Source organism: Silurus aristotelis (assembly GCF_946808225.1).
Source record: "Silurus aristotelis genome assembly, chromosome: 4".
Classification (NCBI taxonomy): Eukaryota; Metazoa; Chordata; class Actinopteri; order Siluriformes; family Siluridae; genus Silurus; species Silurus aristotelis.
The window spans coordinates 30,281,500-30,308,965 of record NC_139577.1 but is presented as its reverse complement, the minus strand read 5'-3'; the positions used below and the strand labels follow the sequence as shown (position 1 = coordinate 30,308,965).

The 27,466-nt window shown below is 38.1% G+C and overlaps 1 protein-coding gene across 2 annotated transcripts; it reads right to left on the bottom strand.

The window, feature by feature from the left end:
• Positions 1-274: 274 nt before the first annotated feature.
• smad1 (SMAD family member 1) lies at positions 275-27,466 on the bottom strand. 2 transcript variants are annotated; one of them, XM_083538761.1, is made up of 7 exons: positions 27,396-27,466; positions 13,975-14,527; positions 10,095-10,373; positions 9,024-9,140; positions 5,193-5,414; positions 3,480-3,736; positions 275-2,482 (listed from the first exon to the last, which is right to left on the bottom strand). In XM_083538761.1, exons 2-7 carry the CDS (start codon positions 14,372-14,374, stop codon positions 2,339-2,341), a joined length of 1,419 nt encoding a protein of 472 aa, XP_083394887.1. In that variant the 5' UTR covers positions 14,375-14,527; positions 27,396-27,466; the 3' UTR covers positions 275-2,338. The 2 variants fall into 2 exon arrangements, with proteins under 2 accessions (XP_083394887.1, XP_083394886.1); XM_083538760.1 differs by lacking the exon at positions 27,396-27,466 and adding an exon at positions 14,627-14,970.

Here is a 27,466-nt window from a genome sequence, read left to right as displayed (position 1 = left end):
TAATGCAGTACCAGCACTTGCCTGACGGGGGCAGTAGTTTAAAAGTGTTGGAAGTTAAAAATGCCAAATCAGGAGAAATATCCCAGACATTAATGTTCAGTATGTTTCAGTATGTTCAGTATTCTAAAGAGTTCAGTATGAACCTTTCTGAGGAATCTCCTCATGTGATTGGTAAAAACGTCCATATTTCAACATTAAGGTGTTTTTGAAAAGCATCAGACGTACGAGAAGGTTGTGCATCAGCGTCGAGAAAAAAAAACGCTTCACTCTGTGGTACAGAAACAATTTTATTATTGTATCTTCCAGCAGAGTTCTCATATCCATGGCTAAAACTGCGTTCTGAAAAACACTACACAGCAACAACAGCACAAAAAAAAAAAAAAAGGACGGAAACAAAGACACAAATCCTCTTATGAAAGTGCGCAAACAACAGAACCACAATAGATTTTCTTTTTTTTTTTTTTTTCAAAAATGTAAAATTTTAAACAGTGGGTGGGATTTCTCTTGAAAAACAAAAATGGACAGGTTTAATCCCAGATATAAACTTTTTTTGTATTTATTAAAAAAATTTTTTTTTTTTTTTTTTTTACAAAATAACGATAATAGTGCCACTTAGAAAGTAATTTAATTAAATCATTTATTCTGCTTTAAAATAGCAAAAAGAAAACACTCAAGGCAAGATTCACTGCTGCTTTTCTAATGTAAGATTCATTTTTAAGAGGGTTCATATCTGTTCATGGTTCAGGATCGTTTCATGTTGATTTACACCAAATGAGTGAAGTGTGTTTCGGATTGTCTCCCGAAACGCGTGAATACAGCATTTTAAGCAGCAGGTAAATAATTCCAGATCCTTGTCAGAATTAGGTTACTGTTGACAGCCAAAAGTATTGGGACACCCGACTTCTCCAGCCATGCGTGTTTCTTTTCTGAACTGTTACCACAAACATACATAAGATGCCTTCAAATTTGTGGTAGCATTAACACTTAAACTAGGATACCCAAACCTGTCTCAGCAGGACAACAGGCTGTATGGAGAAATGCTTTAAATGGGTTGGATTGGAAGATCTTGAGTGGCCTGCTGTAGAGCTACACACCCTATTGAACACCTTTGGGATGAATGTGAACGCTGACTGCATCCCAGGCCTCCTCACCTTCTCACCTACATCAGTACCTGCCCTTACAAACTGTCTGAATGAGCACAAGACACACTCCGTAATCTAGTGGAACGTTTTCCCAGAAGAATGCTGGGACTTATGTCAGGTGTCCACAAATTCTCTGCCACAAACGCCTCCTGATGTACAGCATCTGGCCCTGAGAGAGATATCGAGCAACACTGGGTTGAAGAAATAAAAAAGAAATTAATCCAAATACACAAACATGAATGAATGTCAGGAGATCTGCCCTTCAGCCTGATTTCATTTTCATAGATGGGAATGAACTTTAGTGTCATTTTGCATAAATGTCTAGGATAAAGGGATGCATTTCTTTTAGGAATTCGGTCAACAGTGCTCGCCTCCTTCCCCCTAATACTTATAACTCTTATCTGTTCAAATGAGACTGGCAAATAAAAATAAAATACAGTAATAAAACCAGACTGCACAGCATTTCCTCTAATAATCAGCACATCTACTAATATACACTACCTTTACAATCGTCTGAAATCAGTCGGACGCAATAAAAGTAGAGTCTGCCTATGCGCTCCTACTCTACTACGCCATGCCTTTGAATCCGCAGAATCGTCTTCCCCTTACATCACTTCCTCGCCTTCCCCCCCGCCGCTAATGTATTTTTTTTTCCCTAATTTTTGCTACATTTTTTTGCAAAAAAAAAAAAAAAACAAACAAACAAAAAAAAAGAAGCATAACATTTTTAATACGTTTTGTTCTACGCAGCACACGCGCTTTCTAGAAAGTTCATCTGACGCACGAGGGCTACCGTTTACTCGTTTTTAGCTCTAAGCACGTCAGTCGCGTCACATAACCCAGTCTACTGTATAGTTGCTGTACCTACACAAATCCCCCCTTCAATGGAATACTGGTGTATTTTGCAAACATAAACAAAGAAGAAAAGGAAAGAAAGGAAAGAAGAAAATGGGAAGTAGGAAAGTGCCTGCTGTCACAAGACTGGAGGAGGATACTTGCAACGAGTACGATGGCCTCATCAACGATTAGGAATTGGTCACACAGAGTTATCAAGTATCTTCCAGATGTTCGCTGACTGAGGACGTTGCCCCGCTGCCAGTCAAATCATATACAACTGCCCCGCCCCATCACTGTCCTCATTAACCCCACGCCCTCCCCTCTCCACCTGCACGTCTCCACCGGAAATGGGAGAGTTTTTAGGACACGGAGGAGATAGGGTTGTGAGGAGAGCCCATCTGAGTGAGAACCTTGTCCAGCCACTGCAGCGGTCCATGGAGGTGGATCTCGATCCAGCAGGGGGTGCTAGTCACGTCCTGACGATGGTATTCAGCACCCCAGCCCTGAGAAATAGAAAAAAATTGCACATATTGTACTGATCTCAACACACTGCAATGTCATACATATCTAATAACATCATTTTTTTTTCCAAACAAAGTTTTTGAATTCTTCGGTATTTAAACGCCATTATATGCTTTCAATTGTGAAAATATAGAAAGAGAGATAAATGGATAAATAAATACAAAATCAGACAGACAAACAGAGACAGATAGATAGATAGATAGATAGATAGATAGATAGATAGATAGATAGATAGATAGATAGATAGATAGATAGATAGATAGATAGATAGATAGATAGATAGATAGATAGATAGATAGATAGATAGACAGATAGACAGACAGACAGACAGACAGACAGACAGACAGACAGACAGACAAGATATTGAGTCAACCTGACAGACTTACAGACAGACAGACACTGAGTCAGACAAACAGTCAGATAGACAGACATTGAGTTAAACTAATAGACAGACAGACAGACAGACAGACAGACAGACAGACAGACAGACAGACAGACAGACAGACAGACAGACAGACACTGAGTCAGACAAACAGTCAGATAGACAAACATTGAGTCAAACTGTCAGACTTACAGACAGACTTACAGACAGACTTACAGACAGACAGACAGACAGACAGACAGACAGACAGACAGACAGACAGACAGACAGACAGTTTATTTTTTTTTACTCTATTTTGATTCATTAATTATTATTTCCAGATGTTTTTGTAAAATGTCGAGCTTTTTTTTATTTTATTGCGTAAACACACAATGCCAGTCCTTCAGCCAAATTCTTGTCCAACATGTTTATGAGACTAAATGTGTGATCTAAAGTTAATTGATTTGTTTAAAACTCCATTACAAAATGTCATGTGAATAGGAACAGATGTCCGTCTATGAAAAACCAGGACTGATGTGTAACTGGATTTCTGGTGATTATTAATAAGCATTAGTTGTTTTTTTACTGGGGTGAACACACTGAGACGTCCATGCTACCTTGACGAAGCTCATGCGGATAGTGCACATCTTGGTGAGCTCGTAGACGGCCTCGAAGCCGTGGTTGACGGATTGGGCGAGCAGCTCGGCAAACTCCTGGTTGTTAAAGATCTTGAGGCTGCACCCGCTCGGGATCTTGCACACGGTGGTGGGGTGGAAGCCGTGGTGGTAGTTGCAGTTGCGGCTCTGCACGAAGATGCTGCTGTCGCTCAGGCACTCGGCATAAACCTCACCTCCTACGTAGTACAAGTGCACGCCTGGGGAAACATTAAAGTGTTAGAACTTCATTAAAACTCTCTCCAGGGTTGAAGGATTGCATTTGAGTAAAATGAAACAGAAAGCTAATTAACTAATGTCTGGAGATGTGGGTTAGTTGGAAACATACCCATGATACCACAGTGATTATTTTAATGTGTTTGTTTTTGGTATATACAGTGTTTGTTGAAAGTTTGGAGACACCTAGTCTTTTATGGTTGTCGAGAGACACATGCAAGTTCCCTTTATTTCTATGCAACAAACAAGTTTTTTAAATTTAATGAAATAAAGGTTTTCTTTGATTTTCTTCTATTTAAAAATCCTCCCTTGAATAGCATGAATAACAGCTTTGCCGTGCCTCTTGTAAAACTTGCCGAAGATGTTCTTTGTTGGAGATTTCTTTCTGACATTGAAATCCAGTTTTTATCCCAAAACAGTTCAAAAGGATTAAATTGTTAGGATGAATTTAATCCATTTTGAAATAAGGCTGTAACATAACAAAATGTGGAAAAAAGTGAAGAGCTGTGAATACTTTACCCCGTTGTCAAAAAATCAAATCCGATGTTGAAATCTTTGCTTCTCATACTGTATAACATTACAAGGTAATGTCGACAAATTCGATTAAATGGCACTAATAGTTAATTGCTGGAACTTTTGACTATCATTTTCATACGGATAGTTTTTCCAGGTTGCGTTATACTGTACGAGAGTGGCCTCTAGAGGACAATTACTGACGTCATGTGCTGTTTATTTGAAGCGTCTTTTTTATTCATTTTGTATGCAACTGTTTTTATTGATTTTATTGATTGATTTAAAGTGTTACTTTTTGTTTACATTTGAATGCATGTTATATTTATTAATATAATGAATATATTATAATTTATTACATTTAGCACATTTTCATGATTGAGTACTTTTTTGTAATAAAATTCAGGAATATTATACATGAAGTGTTTATAAATATTTTTTATCCAGTATCCGTCGGTTATCAGCAAGTACGATCCAGCGATTGGTATCGGTATCCACCATCGGTCGACCTCTTAGTGCAAGACACAGTTATTGTATACAACATATATTTTCTGACAGGTATTGTATTTAAGGGAATACTTTTCTTTAAGATAAAAGAAAATTGTTTTAGGCTTTTTGTTTTAGTGTAAATGAAAGATTTAGTTGAAATGAAACTATATGAAGTTAAGAGCAAGGTGAAGAAAAAATCCCTCTGCGGTCATTTTCTATCTGTGCTAGTTCTTGGTATTGGGACACTGTAGTATGATCCTAAAGGGAATTTGCTGATCGACTGAAATCAGGCCGTGCAGTACACCTTCAGGAAGTGGACTAAGTAACATTAATCTATATTATCAGCTTGCACGAGCTGCACGCTGATGAACTGCCGGGTCAGGTAAACCACACGCGAAACCACAAATATATCCGTAATGTACACAACGGCGCGTGTCGAACCTTTGCCGATGTGCCGGCGTGTGTTCTCGATGGTGGAATTGCGGTTGACGTTGGACAGCAGGCCCAGGCAAAAGCGGTTGCGGTTGTTGGACGGGTCGGTGAAGCCGTCCACCAGGACGCTGGTTGAAGACGCCTGGAATGCTTCTCCGACCCGGTTATTCAGCTCGTAGTAGACGATGGAGCACCAGTGCTTGGGTTCTTGATAGGCCACTGACTGCACATCTGCATATAGAAAAACAGATACAACATAATGATGTATCATAAAGTACATTTCTAATTTTTTAACATTAAGTTGTACACGTATGTTGTACATGGCTTTATTAATTATATGTGTTTTTATATGCCTTTTATATGTATATCTCCCACCACTTCCTCCCTAAACCAGAGAGCTTTCCACAGTATCTGCGAAAAATAAAAATTTCGGTATAGTACCGTTCAGCTTGAGCGAATAAGTCTCACTACCAAACTACACAAGAATGTATTCTACAGGTGCTATAGCGCTCTCTAGTGGCTCCTTCCCCTCTGTGACTGCCGAATGACAACGTCTCTATGCTATTATGCTGATAATTTGGATATTTATGTCAAAAATTATTTATACAATATTTCCTTGCGTTTCTTTCAAAGTAAAGATGATTTGAGAACATATATCTGGAGTGACCAATGTTAATGGTGTTATACAAATCAATCTGAATCAAAATGCTTTAAAATAATAATTTGTTCATTCATAATATATGGATATATAAATGTTACACACTTCGATATTAGGGCTGGGACGATTCACTAATCTGGCGATCCAATACTATCCCGATACTTTTGTGCCGATTCAATACATATTGCGATTCTGTAGCTATTGCGATTCATTGTTTAAATTGTGATTTTTGTTTGCTTAATAAAGATTAGACAATAGCAAATACTGGATCATACCCTTGAAAAGACTGTATATGAGTTGTATTAACAAAAATAATGCATCACATCTTTCTGAATCTTTATTTTAGGAGCATACACATGCATAAAGAACCTTGAACCATAAAACTTTCAAGTACCAAAAACTTGAATATAATATTTAAATGTGCAACAAAATAACTAAAAACAATACTCTCTAAAATAAAATAAAAGTGCTGTTAAACTGTTCCAATGTTCAACTCAGTCAAGGTGTTAATATACTTCTTTCTCTTCCTCACCTCAAGTGAGAGCTATTATGCCATCTCGTTGAAACGTTTGGTATAAGTTTGTGCACAGGGAGCTCCAGTAACTTTTGTTTTTCCTGCAAAACATGAAGTCCTGCAGCACTTCTATTGAAATATCCAGTGATGCGTAGTACTCGTCCGAGTAACTTCGCGACGGCGGGCAGCTTCAGTGCGTGCTGTGAGGCCAGATTATGAGTGTGCGCGTAGCACTTAATATGGAAAAAGCCGGTTAATTGGGCAGCGATAACCATATTAGACACGTTGTCTGTGACCAAATCTTTATCCGTTAAACAATTCTCAAAGAGGTTTGCTCGCCTGACTTAGCTATGGTTTTGCTTTCTCGCACCCGCTTAAAACGGAAACGACGTCATCTAATACGGACAAGGACAAAATACGTTTCGCCCTCTATTGGAATAAAAGCGGTAACATCTTCCCGCCACCTCTCTGGAAAAGTAAAATAATTAAATATATATCGATTCTGAGGTAAACAAATCAATCTCAAAATCGTTTTAAAAAGAATCGCGATAGTTTGGTGAATCGATTTTTTCTCCCACCCCTATTCCATATGCATGTTGCCAGTAATGCAGGTGATCTTAATCAGAAATTTTTTGTATATATTGTACTATACTATATATTCGGGATGTAACAGTACACACAATTCGGTATGCACTTTGATTTTTTTTTACTCACAGTTCGGTTCATAATTATTTATAATTTTTTTTTTTTTTTTTTTACATTTGTTGTGTTACAACATCAACAGTTGACATTTTAAAAACAATTTAAAATAAAATGCCTGCTTGGTTAAATAAAATATATAGAATAATATATTATTAAATGTAAAAAATATTTGATAAAAATAAAATGGAACAAATAAAAATAACAAAATACACTTGTTTATTATATTGATTAAATTGAGTAATCGATTCAATTTATTAAATCAAATAATAAAAAAGGAAAAATAAAATTCAATAGCTTATCAATAACAAAAACAACAATAATAATAATATATAATATAATTAAATAATAATTTTTTAAAAATGTGCTCAAAGTGAGAGGCGGAAACTAAATCAAACTTGCGGTGCGCCACTTAATACGTTCCTGAGGAAACTCAGATTTTAACTATGTTCCACACATATAAAGGATTGAATTCGGTATACATGTGCACCGGACTGAAACGGTTCGATACAAATATGTGTACCGTTACACCCCTAATGTATGCTTTTATATACTACTAATATACTATATTTACATTTTGTTACTCATGCAAATAAATAATCAGAATTTCTTTTTAGATATATGATTTCCTTTTTTTGGAAACAATCTGGATTCAGTAAATCATAAAAACCTGCATATGAATCTGGGAGTCTACACCAGGCTAAAATCTAACCTAATAAGCCGCTAGGTCAACATCTCCGAACTGACATTATCTGATCATATTATAATCAGATTACCACTAATGCATATAATCTAATTAGGACTCGGTTGTATTAACTAATACAAAAGCTATTCACACACCCGACCCCGTATCTGAATCAGTGCAGCTTCCATGGTGAATATCTGATGAACATTCGTGTCCACGCCCATGTTGTGCCCCGTGTCTGCCCTTTTCCTCAACCTTCTCCTCATCTTCCTTCTCCTCCCCCCCTGAGAGAGCTAAAGTGTGTTTACCCAGCACACAGCTCTCCTTTCCTGAGCCGGGTGGCAATGAGTCGCAGGTGTGTTTTGTCTACCAATTTCCCATCAGCGCTCTTACAATGGGCCAGAGCCCGATGTCGCTACACAGGATGCAGCTTGAGCTCGGATCCCAAAACTCCCACCTCGCTCACAACTCAGCAACAAAGCTTCAATAAACTCAATATCTCCTTACACACAACAATACAGATTCTTCTCTATGGCATGGGTGAATTCACTGATATTTCTACATCATTCTATAGTTTATATTATTACCGAATTGCATTTTGCCACATAACTAATTAGTTTGGCTGATTTTCACGGTCTCTCGCGGATAGCACGATAGACCAAAAAACTTATAGGGAATTGTTTTCATGGAGTTTTATTTTGAAATAATAAAATTTCTTAACAAAAATATAATTATTAATTATAAAATGAAGTAAAATGTTAATAAAGTACTGTACTGTATACATAACATAGCATTTTTGGGGTGGCACCGTTTATCGTGGTTTAAACGGGGGATTACCGTATTTTGCCTATTAACAGTTTTTATATTTTTAATCAAATGTAAATTTTCCATACATTTTTATATATATTTTGTCTACACTTGGAAATCGTTTTAGCCCTAAATAAATTTTTTTTCAAGCCAAGTATCGCTAAACTTTGGTGGAGGAAGAAAAGGATCAGACACCTGTATGTGATTTAATCAATTAATGTTTTCTGTTGCGGTGAGCAGGGAAAAGTGGAGAGAAAAGAGCTTGGAGTGTGTATGTGTGTATATGTTGTAACTGGAAAATCGAAGTGGACAGGATGGGAAGTAAACTACACCTGCACATGTGTGTATGGAATTGGTGTGTATGTGTGACAAAGACTTCCTACACCTGTAGTGTAAACAGGCAGCTGCTGACAGGAGGATGATGTCAAGCAGTGGTGATGACTGGTACGGCCTGTGTTTACCAATTCGTAGACATACCTGTCCTGTTGTTGACTTCTACAGGCAGATTTGGGGCCAGCAGGTTGGTGTCCATCGGCTGGGGACAGTCCTGCGTCATCGGCTCCTCGGGAGGCATGTATGCAGGTGGTGGAGTTTCTGTGAACCAACGGGCAAACTTTAATCCATGGCCCAAGATCCAAGAACATTCAACCATTCTTGATGCTCAGCTGTATCACACCACCCAGATGTTGCCTTTTAATGAGCGTTATTTTTTATATTCATTGCTACTGAAATCAAAACATGTACTTACTTATGCATATGGTTGGTGGGTGAATCCTAGAAACAATCGGTCTATGTTAATAGCTAGAATAACTAGTTGGGTTGGATCGGACTTGCCAATAACCAATTAATCAACCGTTGAAAAAAACGTTTTTTTAAATGGATACTGGGGAAAAAAAAAAAAAAAACAAAAACTAACATTTCATGTAATCTAGTACTGAACTTTATTATTTAAAAAAATACAAAAATAAATAAATAAAACACGGGGCTTAATCATGAAATTGTGCTAAAGGAAATAAAGATGAATATATTAATTAAGAAATATCATTATACAATTAACAAAATTAGAAATAATATATGTATATTATTATTATTATATTATAATATAATATATGTGCTCTCCATTCAGCATGCCATCTTCCGTGGTAAAAACAAACAGCAAGTGGCATCAGTGGTTCGCCTCTAGAGGCCACTCTCTGAACGGAACCCGGAAAAACTATCCTTATGGATTTTTGCAGATAAAAAAAGCAATCAATCATCGGTGCCTCGACCACCATTAAAAACTAATTTTAGTTTAAAAGACAACCTTTATTATCAAATACAGATATGATTTTCAGAACATGTCTCTGGCATTGATCAAAGGGTCGTTCCAAATGTGTGTGTGTGGGGGTGGTGTATTCGACCCCATGCCTTAGTTTGAGGACCTCTGATTTAAAAAGTTACTACAAGAACAAAAATGTATTAGGAACAGCTCAGGAATATAAACCTTTCTGACCAGTAAAAAGTTTGCTGGCATTTGTGAAAACCCTGTCTCTCACTTATTAGTCTCACCTGGCATCTGAAAGGGACTGCTGGGCTCAGAGCTGCCCGGTGAGTGTGGGAAGGTGGTGCTGCTCGCAGTACCGCTGTTGGGCGACCCAGGGTAACTGTTGGAAGGCGAGCTGGGGCCAAACGGTAAGCTGTTGCTCGGCTGCTGGGTAAATGATTCTGGATATTTAATATTGTGGGGCATGTGAGGCTCAGTCTGGTGGAGCGGGTTGCGGAAGCGAGGCAGCATGGACAGCTTGGCGTTGAACTCGCTGTTCCGAGGCACCAGAACCGGTGGCAGAACTGTGGGAAAAGAGGGAAGAGATTTAATGTGAAGAAAGAATGTGAAGAAATTAAATTGTATGGGTTTGTACACTGTTTCCAGCACCCCTGAAGCAAAGAGGAATAAGAGTTATGCTTAAGGACCCAAAAGGATCTGTTAGGTGATATTGGGGCTTGAACCCCAAAGCTTCCGATCAGTAATCCAAAGCCTTAACCACTGAGCTACCACTTTCCTACAGTGCCTGCTTTCCTCTAACCAATCACTGCATTTTAAATAAGCAATGAATAAATTAGTGTTTTTGCATTTCTATAATTAACCACTGGAAATCGGCAGCCATTCTAAGTCTCCATGTATACTAAATAACCTACATTTACTTATTTTATAGCAGCTAAAAATGTGTAATACACTATACGGACAAGTAATCGACTACATTTCCAGCCATATGTGGTTCTTCCCTAAATTCTTACCACAAACTTGAAAGCAAACAACTGTATAGGATGTCTTTGGATGTAGTAGCATGAAATTTCCTCTTCATTCAAAAAACGAGACCTAAACCTGTTCCAAAATGTGCACATAAATCCAGCTCTATGAGGATATGCTTTACATGGGTGAAAGTGGAAGATCTTGATTGGACCTGCTTTAGAGCTATATACCCTATAAAACACTTAGTACGAATTGAAACGCTGAGTGCACTCCAGACCTCCTCACCTCACCTACATCAATACCGCAACTTTTTTTGTGGCTGAATGTGCTTCCAAGACGTCCTGTACAAATGTGCGATCGGGTGTCCTAATATTTTGTCCATATAGTTTTGCTAGAAAAGATTTTTATTTATTTTTTTTATTTACAAAAGAGTGTGATGAAGCAAAAAGCAACTTTTGGGTCAGTTACTGAGTGTAATTATGTTTTTATAAAGTTATAATTTATTTTATTTTCAACAGGGTTCTTCCAATATAACACCTGTTTTAATGCAGATATAATTTGTGCATTTGAGAAATGGATTTTCCGGCCACATTGAATCACATTGAGCGATGCAAAATGAATACATTTGCATTAACTCTGCATAAAACATTAAAAATTTGCATTAACTCTTGCAAAAACATGATAACATATTAACCGTACACCTCGTCGCCCAGTTCCATGTGTACAGCACGTATAATAAAATCAGAGTCTGTGTGTTACTACATATGCAGGTACAGTATATACAGGAGTGACATATGCATAATATGCATATATTAGGGGTGTTTCGGTACAGGGCTGTCTGTTTGGTGCACGTGTACCGGATGCAATCCCTTTTACGTGCAGAACACGATTACAATCTGACGTGATTCCCTCATGACGTGGCGGACCGCAAGTTTGGTTTAGTCTCCGCCTTGCACTTTGTGCGCAGCGTCACAGATTTATTTATTTATTAATATTAAACTTAAAAACATACTCAACAATGCTATGGGTATAAAAAGATAACAAAAAAATGATTTCATAAAATGAAAATTTTTTAAATGTAGACTGTTGAATAAACTGCGCTAAGATAAAAAATAACAGTTTTAGGTTTTGCGTTCCCTCCCCTTAACTGCACTGAAATCAAAGGGAACTGTGATTTAAAAACCGAGGTACATACCGAACCATGAATGTTGTGTACCGTTACTTCCCGAATACACCTTGTTAGGGCTAAAACAATTTCTCGAGTAATTAGAAAAAAAAAATAAATCATTGAGGCAAATTCTTTGGTTTAGTCAATTTAACTACACATGCAGTTTCCCCACGGACCATTATTACTGACGCACCACCCGCTAAACTCTGAAGCGCTCTGGATAGGTAACACGGAAGATGCTGCAGAATGAAAAAATGAAGGAACGGGGAGAAAACAGCGAGAGGCGAGGAGAAGATTCATATGGAAGTTCGTTTCCGCCACATAAAAAAAAAAAAAAAAAAAAAGTTTGGCTAATTCTGAGTTTATTTCACGCAACTCTGGCCTTTGTTTTTTTAGCCAGTTTGATACCAGCGTCAATAGACTCACGTGGTATCAAACTAATCCTCCGATCCCTGGAGAGAACTCTGTCAAACAATCAGCTCTGGAGGAGACGAAACAAGACAGATGAAGCAGAGGAGCCTCGTTCACACACCAACGGCTTCAAACCTCCGGCCGACAACAAGTCAGAATTGCGAAGAATTAGGAGAAAAAACTTATTGCGAGAGAAAAAAAAGTTGGAATAAGGCAAACTTTTTTATGCGGGGGAAACTGGCTTCCATAGGATTCAAGTTTGCAGTCATTTCAAACAAAAACGAAGAAAACACCGCACAGTGTGTTTAATTTTTTCTTTTTTATAAATAATCAGAATTTTTAAAAATATTTTTATTCATGATTTTTACTAAATGTAATTTTCACAGATATTTTTGTGACACTTCAGTAATACAATGTAAATATAAAAAAAAAGGAAAAAGTACTTCTTATTAATTGAATGATCGTTAAAATACTTGATTACTGATATAATCGATAGCTACAGGCCTCATACCATGTACAAAATAAGGCCTGTTTGTTACTACATATGCCGGTATACACAGGTGTGATGTATGCATAATATATATATAAGCTGTTTTTACATATAAGGTCATTATTTTCTATAGATCTGCTCACGGTCATGGTTGCCTGCTACTATGAAAGCGGGAAAGTGGAGTGTGTAAGACAGGTGCTGAGGGAGTGTGTGTTCCTCAGGCCTCCGTTCCTTCCTGCTATTGTGAGAGATGTCGACAGGACTTCCTGCTGCACTTTTCCTCTGCGTGGCCACATGCTTACTGCACACGCGCTTAACATACACTCACACACACACACACACACACACACACACACACTTGACAGAACAAAGCCCTCATTCTCCCGCTGAATGGAATTTCCTGCTTTTGCACTCTCTCTCTAACATACATACACACACACACACACACACACACACACACACACACACACTGTGGACAGCTGTTTCTGTCTTGTCAGCTGACCCTCTCCTTCTGCTAAACCAAAAAAAAATAAAAAGGGGGGGGGGCATGTGTTTTTTTCTTCTGAGCAGTAGTGGAGGACAGGTTTTGCTTTGGTAGACAACACACACACCCACACACACACACACACACACACTATCAAAGCAGGCCGGGTTTTTTTTTTTGTCCCAAATAATGGTATACAGAGCAAAGGTACACCGTGTTGGCAAAAGTATTGGGACACCTGACGTCTCCAGCCACACGTGGCGCTTCCTCAAACTGTTGCCACACACTTGGAGGTGCACAATTGTGTAGGATGTCTTTGGATCACTTGAACTAACAGACTCAAACCTGTTCCAGCATGACAATACTCCTGTGCACAAAACCAGCTTCATGAAGATATGCTTTACATCGAAGATCTTTGGGATGAATTGGAATGCTGCACCCCGAGCCTCCTTGCATTACCTACGCCCTCGTGGATGAATCAGTACAAAATTGCCTAAATCTGGTTGACACCTTCCCAGAAGACCTAAACACCTTCCCAGAAGAACTAAACACCTTCCCAGAAGACCTAAACACCTTCCCTGAAGACCTAAAGGTAATCTAGTTACTGATTAACCTAAATCACATATTATGACCGCTAGCGCTCACCTGGACTGTCCACCCTCTTGTAGTGGTACGGGTTGATGCAGACGTCCTTCTGCTTGGACCCGAACGGAAACTGGCAGCACTCGAGCGCTTTGAGCTCGTGGTGTGACTGCAGGTCAGGCCAGCGCCACACGCGGCAGTAGATGACGTGCGGCAGCCCTTTACGATGCGACACCTGCAGTCGTCCGTCCAGCGAGCGCGGGATGGTCACGCAGCTGCTGGGCTGGCCGGGGCAGCTGAGCGCGCGTTCCAGCTCCTCCATAGCGCCCTTCTTCTTCTTCAGCTTCTTGACAAGAGCGTCCACAGCCTTCTCGGCCCACTTCTCCTCCTCGTCGCCCTGCTTCCAGCCCAGGAGGCGCTTCACTGCCGGGCTGGTGAAGGAAAACAGTGACGTGACGTTCATTCCTGCGTCGACTTGCCAGACTTCACACTTCAGATCCTTGTGGGGTTTTTTTTTTTTGTAGACTCCAAATGGCAAAAAAGGGTCTCGCACAAATGCAGAAACACCAGCGCAACAGGAAATGCTGCCAATAAAGGACCCGGATATCTGAATGACCTGCGGAGAAAAAGAGATTTGTTTATTATAAGTTCCTCAAATTACCTCAAACCCAATTCCAGAGCAGCAGAAGAAGCAACAAGCTGCACATTCTTTGACCTTATGTTGTGACATCACTCTCGCACATCATCAACTTCTGGGAAACAAGAGTCACAATGCACGGCTTTCCAGTATGTCCAGTCAACACCGCGTTCTCAAAATGGTTTCCGGTACGGCTGAGCGTTCGCATAGTGATATCGGATATCATGGGTGGCACATATCCGTCAGGGATGCTGAGCGGCTTTGAATATCGTCTAGAGTCACCGCTGGTTTTGTCTATTGAGTTACACCGCTATACGTCAAAGATGTCAAATTAGTTTTCCGACGTTTTGTTTTTTTCTCTCTCCATCTCCGCCTTTAGCATCCTCACAAGGTCTAAAAAAGACAACAGCGCATCTAACACATTTAAGTGCTTCTTCCCTTGACATCGTGAGAGGAAATGCAGCTTGGATGCGGATGAAAGTGGCTATTCAGTGAGATCCCAAGACAGCAATTCAACAGCAGGAGAATGATTACAGAGGGAGAGAGAGGAAAAAAAAAAAGTTCTTCTTTTGCTCCTTTTGAAATCACTCAGACCGAAAGTCTAATGCTTTCAATAGTTTAGAGGATGGGAATGAATTAAAATGGAACGCCAAGCGAAATATAAAGTCTAACACTGATCCAGGCCCAAACTTACAATGTATACATTGTAAACTACCTAACTTTTTAGCGCTACATGATATTTAGGGATTTTTTCCCCCCCTGCTTCTGTTGCATTTGTATAATTTAACACACTGTGATAATAGAAAAACTTCAAAAAATTCGAATTTTTCTGAACAATTTTTTTCCCCGCATTGTTTAAAATTGTGAAATTTAATTGTAACTATTAACAATGAATTTAATTTCTGTTTATTTAATACCATATGTATTTCTTTCTATCTTTGGCATTTTTTAAACACCACAGTGGGGACCAGCAGTTTTGAGAGACAACAAAGACATTTTTCTACAAAACTGAAGCTTTTAACTAAAAAGAAAAAAGAAAATAAAAAGTACTCACAATTAAACGGATTGTGAAAGCAAAGCAAAGCAATCAAGCCAAATACCAATATAAATCCAAACTATGGAGTTCTCTGATTCAAAACTGACAAACAAAATAATATGTATAAAAGAAGAACAGAAAAAAAAAGTGCATGAGGGGAGAGAATAAACTTTTGTTTTTCAAATTTGGCCACATTTATTAGCTATTAATTTTTGTATCGAGCATTGTGGGAATCCTGACCAATCCCTGACGCTTTCATTTCTGTCCTGGTTTTCAAACAACACAGAACCAGCTGTAAAGCATGTCATATGGAAAGTTCTTATCGTGTGTTGTGATAGGGCGCGAAGCATATCGCAAATGTTTTGTTGTTATTTTTTCAATCCGTATTGCGAATCTGTACATTCCAATGTGCAGCAAAAATAAGTAAAATAGGTCATTTTGACCTGAGGGTTAAGAAATAAACACTGGTTACATGACTGCATTGAAAACACAACCATGTTTATGTGTGTGTGTGTGTGTGTGTGTGTGTGTGTGTGTGTGTGTGTGTGTGTGTGTGTGTGTGTGTGTGTGTGTGTGTGTGTGTGTGTGTGTGTGTGTGTGTAGCCTTCAGTATGACCAGAATCCTGTTTGGAAAACATGAAAAATAAATCAGAAGCATACTTTCCATAGATTAAAGTACTATTCATATGCGATTCGAGTGCAAATGTGATCTCTAAAGACATTACAGAGACGGTCTTCCAACTTAAATTCTAGAAGCTTAACAACAACAACAACAACAACAACAACAAAATACTGCAGTGTTCATTCAGGATTTACAGCCATTTTATTTTAATAGTTTCCATTTTCACAGGCTCAACAGTAATCGAACACTTTGACTGATATGGCCAGGTGTGGCCATTAAAAAGAAGGGGTGGGAAGAAGGAAAGGAAGGGCTCATAAGGCAAAGCATTTTATTATCTGTCAATACTGGTGCTTGTTGATGATGTGACCGTTGATAGAAGATGCAGAATGAATTCTGAAGACTCAGTTTCAGTCACGTGCAAATCACAGTAGAGAGGAATAACAAGCCAAAACAAAAGCAACCCGAGAACTTCTCATTTTATTTATTTATTTTTTTTAAGTAATTTAAAATTGCAGTTTATATTTTTATTAGATTTATTTTTTTTGTTATAAAGTAGTATTTGCTAATAAAATGGATTAATGGGTTTAGTTTTTACAAATATTCTTGTATGCCATTTCAGCAATAAAAATATTTTTTTTTTCTAAAAAGGAAAAAAATTACTTGTTCATTTTAAGATACCCGTCTTATTTTCTCTTGTATATGTAGTATTGTTCTTTAATAAAAAAAAAACTACTTCTCATCAGATTAATCGATGGAACAATCGGTAGAGAACTCGATTAGTAAAATAATCGTTATATATTATTCGTCAATCATTTGTAAAAAAAAAAAAAAGAAAAATGCTGTAGAAAAAAATAAATAAATGTGAAAATTATTGAAAAATGTTGAAACTTCAAGGCGGGTGATTTGATATGGTTTAATTTTTTGCGTGTCGTTTTTACCTCAAAATTGTAATACTTAATATTGTAACGAAAATATAAATAAACATTAAATATAATTTCTGTGTATTTAAAACCATCTGTATGACTTTCTGTCTTAGGCATGTTTTTAAACCAAATTAGAGGGCAAATATTGGAGAAGAAAAAAGGTGTATCCATTGTCGGTAATAATACAATTGGAAAGTCCTCACAAAAACATATATAGAAATGTGTGTGAGAGTGTGTGTGTGTTAGAGAGGTCCTGTCCTTGTCTATTGCCAGATTAAAAGTCAGAGAGACATGCAAATACATAATACACCATTGTGCATGAAAGCCCAAACATCAAGGCCTACTCATACACTTGCTTTCATAAATTCTTCCATTACGTTTTCCTTTTTTCAGCTCTCATAGTCGAAAGCCACACCGGTCATAATCGAAGTGGCGCTCGCGTTTCTCTCGGAGCCCAGATTTCACAGCACTGTGAGCACTTCAATGGAAACAGGTGCTGTTTACACCGATTGTGGAGTGCACCATGACAGGAAAGCTAAAAATTTCCACCTATATTTAGAGCCGTGGAGTTGCCAAGAGCTAATTTAAAAGCTCGGGAACTTGCGCTGTTGTCGGGGAGGAGTTGAGCAGACTGGGAAGCACGTATCTCACAGCCAAGTGCAACAAAAGCGAGCGGCTCGAAGTATTCGGCTCTCACACGGCTACGGCCTTCTGATTAATCAGAGCCGGAGATCGAATAACACGCTTTGCCGTACAGCGTTCCGTCACGCCGCCTGCTTTCTATTTCTGTTTCTTACGAGTGCATTCTTGCAGGCGGCTTACTGACATAATCTGGCATGAAAGCCAACGTTGTCACTTTTGCTGTGAAAATGTGATCCGTGAAATGCTCTTGTACCTGGAAATGCAGTAAAAGTTTGTATCGGCACACGTTTAGTGACAGATTTCCAAAAAATTCTACACTATATTACCAAACCAAAATAACTAGACTATATGGACAAAAGACTTCTTGGGACACCTGATATTTTCAGCCATATGTGGTTCTTCCCCAATCTGTTACTTCAGAGTTGGAGGCACACAACCTGTGCTCAACCCTTACTGAACACTTTTGGGATGAATGTGAACGCTGACTGCACCCTAGGCCTCCTCACCTCATCTACATCAGTACCTGACTTTACTAACACCCATGTGTCTGACCACAAATCTCCACAAGAACACTTTAAAATGCAAATGGGTACTAAAGGTGAAAAGGGATTTTAAAAAATGCATATATGAATATTATAGTCAGGTGTCCATAAACATTTACCCAAAATGTCTATGTATATACATACACAGAGAAAGTTATGTGCATTTAGACTCGGGTTATGCACCTGCTTAATTTCTTCTTCTTTTTTCGTTTTCTCCCATTAGGGGTCGCCACAGCGGATTATCCGTCTCTAAACCCCTCTGTAAAACCAACTACCTGCATGTCTTCCCTCACCACATCCATAAACCTCCTCCTTGGTCTTCCTCTTTTCCTCCTTCCTGGTGGCTTCATCCTCAGCATTCTCCTACTGATATATCCCATGTCCCTCCTCTGCACATGTCCAAACCATCTCAACCACCTCCCTCACCTTGTCTCCAAAACGTCCTATATGCGCTGTCCCTCTAATAAACTCATTTCTAATCCTCTCCATCGTCGTCACTCCCAATGAAAACATCAACATCTTCAGCTCTGCTACCTCCAGCTCCACCTCCTGTCTTTTACTCAAAGCCACTGTCTCTAAACCATACAACATTTAACTTTTTGAAATGTCCACAAGCACACTCCAGAATCTAGCAGAACATCTTCCCAAAAAAGTGCAGCTCATTATAACAGTAAACGGAGACTAAATGTAGAAATGTGGAACACCTCATGCTCAGAGCATTTCCATAGTTTCCGTGAGAAATCTGCATGACAAAATAAGGCCACAAAAGCCTGCGGCCCTGAAAGACATATTTAGCAACACAGAGTTAAAAAAAAAACAATAACAACTTCCCTCCAAATACTAACGTCATTGTGACTAAATGAGCACAAATCACAAGCACACTCCAAATTCTGGTGGAACATCTTCCCAGAAGAATGGAGATTATTATATAAGCAAATGGGGACTAAATCTGGACTTTAATATTCATAAATCCCATTGCTGGTGTGTCCACAAACTTTTTAATGTAGTTTTACAAGATAGTGTCATAGCCCTGTTGCTTTTCAGAGCTGACCTGAGATCTAACTTTTGTGTTTTTCTTTTCGCTGAAACTAAGATGATTATGGTTTTCCACAGAACCAGTAAATTCTGACTACAAAAGTGTTGGGTAATTTTCAGCAGCTCTGGCAGAAGTTCTGGTTTTCAAGATTTATATCAATGCAGTCAATCTAAGGTTACTGTTTCTACAGTGGCAACATAGACACAGACTCCATATACTCTACATTGGATCATAATTGTATGGAATAGCTGATATGGTGAAGTATTCTGTGAGGAAATGTTGCGTTAATGCTTACGGAAAGAGTCATCGGTGTCAGTGCTTTGCAGAAGTAATGCTATAACCATGGTTTCCACAAAGTAGACACTTCAGGATAGTGTATAAATTGATTGCTAGCATTGGTAAAGAGAAAAATTTTGCTCTGTTAAACCGCTATGGTATAAGAGGAACAAATGGACACATTCTATGTGCTGTTATAGTAAACGAATCAATTTCAGGATGGTTCTGTTCCACAGTGAAGAAAGTCAACATTTCTATAGCCTATTAGCAAATCTGTAATGCTGGTGAAACTGAAAATGCATTGTTGTGTGACAGGTAAACTAATATCGCATACATTACTTTGTTATGTTAGGATTGAGCCTAAATCTGCCTTGTCTTCGATTCTGAAACGGTGCGGGTGGTCAAAACGTGGGCGAAGCTAACATTGCGTTAGTCTGGTTTTCCCCTTCTGATTCACGTCTGTGGGTTCAAAGACACTGTCTACTGCTAAAAAAATAAAATGGCAAAAAAATTCTGTTGAAACTACAACAGAAATCACTCAATTTCGTGAACTGGTTTCACTATTAGTACATTTTTCCTTTTACTTTTATCTTGACTAGACACAAAATATACATCTTTACATGGCAAAAGTATACCATGGTATTGTCACTCCATAAGTTTTTACCTGTTCACCTTTTTCTGGAAGACACCAAAGTTTGTTAGAGGGAACAAACCAAAACAAAATACAGAAAAGGTATATAAATAAATAAAAAAATAAATAAAAAAAACCATAAAAATCCAACAAAACTCTGTACATCAAAAATTGCTTTTTTTTATTTTATCTGGCCACCAAAATTCTGGGTAAACAAATGATTAGTCAGAGAAGCAACCCAGCAGCCAAGAGTAACCTCAGAGATCCACAACTCAGATTGGAGAAAAACTGCCTGGACACTCCACAAAGTTGAAAAAGTGGTGAGAAAACATTTTGTAAGCATTTTGAAAGTTTTTCTGGTCTAATCAGAACAAGTTGAGCATTTTGGTTATGGTACGGTACAAACCACAACCTTTGGTGGAAACCTAAGCTTATCCCCAGAGTGAAGCATGAAGGTGGGAGAGTTTATATTGTGGGGATGGTTTTCATCAGCAGGGACTGGTACTGTAAATGGGCAGGGTTGATGGGAAGGCAAAAAAACCCTCTACCAACTATAGGGCAATTGTTAAGAAGAGTGTGTTAAATTTTGTGTGCCAAAGAATTTAAATATCAACCTTAGACATACTGGCGAAGCTAAAAACTTGTAAATGTTTAAATAGTCCAGTCAAAGCCCAGACCTGAATCTGATCAAATATAAATGGCAAGACTTGGTAGAAAAATTTAATTTTCCCCAAGATGAATTGGCAAAAAAAAATTAGGTTTCAGACGTTCAAAACTGACAGAAACATAAGACAGAAGACTTATGTGTTTTTCCTTAAAGACTGCTTACAATGCTTAGTTTCACATCCTCTACAGGTGCTACATACCCATTAAATTTTAAATCAAAATGGTAATGCTGCTGTTTATCCTCCATCACCAAAACACTTCCATCCTAAAATATCTACTGTTTGTCATCTGACTCATAGGGGGTCTAATCATTTTAGTTCCTGCTCAGTGATTCTACTTCTTGTGTGTTGGACTTCCTACAGCAGCAGTTGAACTCCACCGTAGGAGGCATTCGACTTCAAGGCCACATGTCGCAGACACCTGGATAAACTAAACCATTTAGTCAGAGTCAGAGATTACTGAAACAGATGCTACTTTAAATATACGACGAGGACAAGTCGAAAGACAATACTAAAAGACATCTCTGTTACCTGAATGCTACAAAGCAGCCTTTTGTTTTATTAACAAATGATTTTCTGATCATCCTAGGTAATTTTTGCTTCTTTTCAATCTTAAATTTCTTTTTTTTGGAGAAAAGAAATTTAATTAAACTGAACTCAAAGAATATTGTATACGTATATATATATATATATATATATATATATATATATATATATATATATATATATATATATATATATATATATATATAAAATTTTAATTTAATTTAAAGAGATGTCTTTGAATGTGACATTTTTCACAACAGAAATATATATATATATATATATATATATATATATATATATATATATATATATGTAAAATAACGTATACACACAGGTTAAGGTCCGATAAAAGTACAACGCTCTCCACCTCCTGAAAGATTCAAGATTCAGCTCTGCAATGAAACCAGATGTCTTTGTGAACTTCTGGCATCCAGACTGACAGTAAACCAAGAAACTCCACTGTCAGCAAAGAACTTATACTAGTTCCTCATATTTAAAGTGTGACTAAGTGGAAAAGATTTCCAACCACCTGCGTTAGCTGTGCTGTTCCAGTGCTGTTCCAGTGCTGCCTGACACACGTTTATCTAAAGCAGGCTTTCTCTCAAGGTCTAAAACCCACTCCTGATCCCAACAAACATCCATCCAGGTGCTATTCTGGATAAAAAATGCACTCATGTGTGATGAAAAACTCAGAAAACACCCTTTTCTAACCCAAACACGACTGTGAGCTCTAAATGCAGCACGGTCTGTCAGTGTCCTTCACCAGCTGCCTATTCTGATCCAGGTGGGTCACATGACTGAACGCTGGTGTGACTGGATCCTGATTTGAGGTCGATACACTAAATATTGACTCTATGCCAGTTTTGGGCGAGTCAAAATCCATACAGGGGTGTGTAGGACTTCTAACAGAGAGACTGCTACATGCAGTTATGTAGTCTAATGTATTGGGCCACCTCACTTTTTTTTCAGGCATATGTTCTTCCCCAAACTGTTACCAAAATATTGGAGACACACAACTGTATAGGATGCGATATCATTTCATTTTCCCTTTACTTAAAAGTAGGGGATCCAAACCTGTTCCATGGCAATGGAGTGAAAGATCTTAAGTGGCCTGCTATAGAGCTCTGACCTCAAAACTATTGAACAAACATCTGACTGCACCCCAGGCCTCCTCACCTCACCTACATCAGGACCTAATTTTACTAACACCCTAATGAATCTCACACAAATTTTCTCACCAAAATCTAGTAGACCATCTTCCCAGAAAAGTGGAGGTTATTGTAGCTGTAATAATCAGGCACTAAATGTGAAATTGGATGTTTAAATGGATGTTTGTTCTTTTATAGGTCATTTCATGTCACTAATCATGCAGAAATGATTCATGTAATCTTTTGTAATCTCAGTATTTTTCGAATATTATGTTGAATCAAATACCAAAATACATCTTATTACTCGGCATTGCGTTATTCAGAATCAGAATCATCTTTATTGTAAAGTATCATGGGTTGCGTGTGCAACAGTTTTTCAATGTGCGCTGGTTCTATAAAATCTGAAAAACTTTTAAAAACTAGGAAAAAAAAAAAAAACAATACAAACATTGTGCGTTATGTGGCAATTTGACGGTGTGAACGAGCTGATTTTATAGCAAACTCAACACCCTGGTGTTGCTTATCTTCCCATAACTGAAAGCGAGTGATTTCAGCGATGTCTACAATAATCCGGATACATTTTTCGTCTAAAAACGATTCACGATTTTTATTTCATTTTTAATCACTTCCCTGAAAGTTGCTCATCCACACTGAAACGTCTGAAAAACACATACGTCCCAGTTAATGGCTGCAACAACTGATCGCTAAAATCGTTAACAATCGATAATAAAATTTGTTGTCAGCGAATGCTGTTATCGATTAGTTTGTCTGCTCACGTTACAGCTTAGCGTGACAGTAACGCAGCCACCCATAAAACATCGTCCTTTTAATTGGTTAGCAAATTGATTGCTAGTTGCCGTCTTAGTCGCTTCGACCTGCGTCGTTTCCACATGCCATTTATTTACTTTTCGGCTCTTTAAAAAATCTCTTTGAAGCCTCCGTTTTCGCAGTTCGCACTGTGACGTGAAAAAGGCGTTTTGAATTTATGAACGGAAGGCCACATATGTTTTTTTTTTCCAAACGCAAACTTATTTGTGAACTTCTGCCAGATGTGCCGAACTGGACTACTTTTTAACCATTCGGAATCGAGATGAAATAAAAGTCTAATCTATTTCCTGTTCCTGACTAAATCATCATCATCATCATAATAAAAAGAAATTATAATAATCCCCCCACCAACAACATGAATGTCCATGAGATGTGATATTCTATTGTCTATATCTTCAGGTATATTTCATGTGGAACACTGCTTTCCTACACATTCAGACCATAGTAAACTACACACATTTACTATGAATGGGTTATTAGTATAAAGCTTTTATTCTGGAATATTTTTGCATATAAACAAACAAGTGAGTTATAGAAATATAAAGTGCAGTTCCTTACAGATATGAATCCCCCTGCTGGGTCCCTGTCAGTACAAACTATGCTTAAAAATGTCACAATTACGCAGCACTGAATTATACTGGCCTGTTTTTAGGCTCGTGATCCATTTAAGATGGCGTAAATATATAAAAAGAATAATAAAAATGAACATTTACATGCAAACACTGATGGAACGTTTGATGCCAAATGATGCCACCGAACGATCCTCAGGTTAAGGCATTGCTCAAACGTACTTAAATGGCGTTCTCGGCTCCCATTAAAGCCTGATAATCGGTGGCGGAGCTCTCGAAGCCTGAGTGCATGTAAATATCAGCAGGGAGAACACAGAAACTCGGGTTTAACGTGGCACCCATCGCACGCCTCTGTCGAGCCCGACCCCTCCGCATCATCTCCATGTATCATTTTGCGCCGCTTCAGTGCCGTTAATCAATTTAGGAGGCAGTAATGATGCTCTCTCGGGTCTCTCCGGGGACGAAGCATTATAAAGAACGTACATTATTTATCACAGCCTGGAACCCGGGGCTTCCATTAGGCCTGGACTGAGAGTTAAGAAAAAAAAATGTGGATAGAAAGAAGAGCAGAGATGAATAACAGTGCACAGACAGGAGGAATCGGTGTCTGACTACACGTCTACGTCTCAGGACATTTATTCTCACAGTCGTGTGGAATGAAGAGCGGCGAGATCGAGGAGCTCTGAGCCAGGACACGCCTGACGGTCCGAATAAGACGTGAGCTTGTGCACACATGGAGGGCGAGAGAGAGAGAGAGAGAGAGAGAGAGAGAGAGAGAGAGAGAGAGAGAGAGAGAGAACAGAGAGAGAAGGGGGGGGGGCGGACAACTGAGGAATAGCTGGACAACATATTGTGGATCTTCTCACAAAAAGAGCCCACAAAAAGTCTGAGGATTTCACTAATCTCATACGATACGATACACAATACTTGATATGACGATATAAAAATCATGATACTGGTTGGAATTTCATTTAAAGTAATGTGTTAAATTTGATTGCATTTTTTTTTTTTAATTCTGTTACTGTAAGAAGAAGTTAGTTACCTATACAAAGTAATGTTCTACTCCCCCCCCCCAAAAAAAATAAAAATAAATGTAAAGTGACATTTTTATAAATATCTCAAGTTTTGTTATTCAACAAAACATTTAAAAAATATAGACTTATACATATGAATAAAACCAGAATAAATAAAAAAAAGTCCTGCTTTAAACAAAATATTGTGAAAAAAATATCTTTAACAACAGAAAAAAAACTGATACAAAAATAACAAATTAACAAATAAATAATAATAATAAATTCATTAAATAATAACAAATAACAGCTTGTTCTGTGTTTTATTGATTTATATGTAAAAAAAAATTATATTACTTAAGTAAAAAATTGTATTATTATTATTATTATTATTTGTTGTTGTTGTGGTCAATTCACAATATTTATTCATCCATTTTGTTGCCTAGACAGTAAATGCCTAGAAAGCATGTGACTCTCATATCATGCAAATCATCAACGAATGAAAATGTCTTTATGATATCTGTTATGTATCACGATACCAAGGAGTAAAAAACGGGTTACACTTTAGAAAAAGGCTATTTGAAAGTTTGCATCAAAATATCAACAGTCCAGACATGTTTTTTTTGTTTGTTTGTTTTTTTGTTTAAGCCATAAATCAGACGAATTTTGTGTAAATTCGTAGAAATATCAACTTTAACTCCACCCCTTTTTTTGAAATCAAAGGATACTACAACTAATAAATAAGCGGAAACCTACGGTTTCTTGTAATTCTACTAATTTATTATGATGAACTGAAATCGGGACCATTCGCAAAAACAAAATAGTAACGTGCCAAATTGAAATAAATTAAATAAAGTTGGACCGCGAGATAAATCGAGGGACGATTGCAGCATTCAATTTTTCCTTCACTTGAACTAATAGACCCGAACTTATTCCAGCACGACAATGCCCCTGTGCACAAAGCCGGCTCCATCAAGATATGGTTCAAATCAATAAATATAAACTACTAATGTACAACAATCAACATAAAACAGAGTCTAAAACACTTTTTTTTTCAATTCACAGCTACAATTTGCAATAAATAAATAAATACAAATTTCTCTCCCCATTCGATGAATCATTTTCTCTGCCTTCCATTAGCAAGAGATGAATAATGCAACGAGGAAGCCGGATTCACGTGAGCACCGAGCGTCACGACCGTTCGTTATCAATCCATTTGCCCCCTTGTGACGTTTTGCATACTATTTCTGTATTTTCATTTCCAGTCCGTATGATTATAAAAGAAAGACTTCTTCTGGAACACATGATGTCGAGTTTCTTCTGAGACGTATAGACAACATGGAGCAGCTTTATGAGGACACTTAAATCCCACATGCCCTGAAAGGCCCTATAACACACCTTTAGAGTGTACATACATACATACATCACACACACACACACACACACACACACACACACACACACACACACACACACAAAACCTTCTTGTGTTTTTTAATGATTATGAATGACTTAAGGGTAGTTATGGAGTTATAAAGCTGACTCTTCTATCCACACCATGGAGAAGTAAAGCAAGATGAACACCAACCTAAACCAGATTAAATCATGGACAAGGACGAATTCCTGTCCTCTGAGTAATCTGATATGTCATCTTCACTGATGTCAGGAACACAGGCCACGGTCTATCAGCTCCTGCATCCAGCCTGCAATGATGCCTTCATCACTGACAAGTGTATAATACGTATAATGGAAGTGGAACTCATGCAAACACACATGCATGCACGCACACACACACACACACACACACACACACACACACACACACACACACATATGCCCAGCGTGTTATAACCCAGAGACATAAAGACCTATAAGGAAAATGAGGAAAATAAGTTTTCATGATGCATCTTGTGATTCTATGCGAAATGCATGATGCATTTTGTGATTTTATGTAAGCTGCATCATGGAAACTATAACAGGAGTGAAAGTGCACACACAATCCTGACATTGCAGAGAGAGAAGTGGAAATCAATGGGTTTGCGCATTAAAAAAATAAATAAATAAACATGTGCATGCACCTAGAAGAAAATCGAATCATGCATGCAGTACACTGCCTATTAAACATCAATATGCCATCATCATCATCATCATCGTGCTCCTGTTTCTCTCCGAGAGTTTCATCACTCCACAACCTCCAACTTCTCTACCGAGCGCGAGCGCGCTCCACCTCTCCGAGTCGACTTTTTTTTAATACATTTTAACGTCAAAACACGTAAACGAAGCCCTCGCGTCGTCGTTACTCGCGCGTTCGAGACCTTTCGAGACTCTTTTTTGTGTTTTTTTCTCAAAAGGAAAAAATAAAGTTCACTCTACCTCCTGGACCTCCTCCTCCTCCTCCTCCTCCACCGCCTCTGCCGAGCACGACGCGTTCACCCGAGCCGACC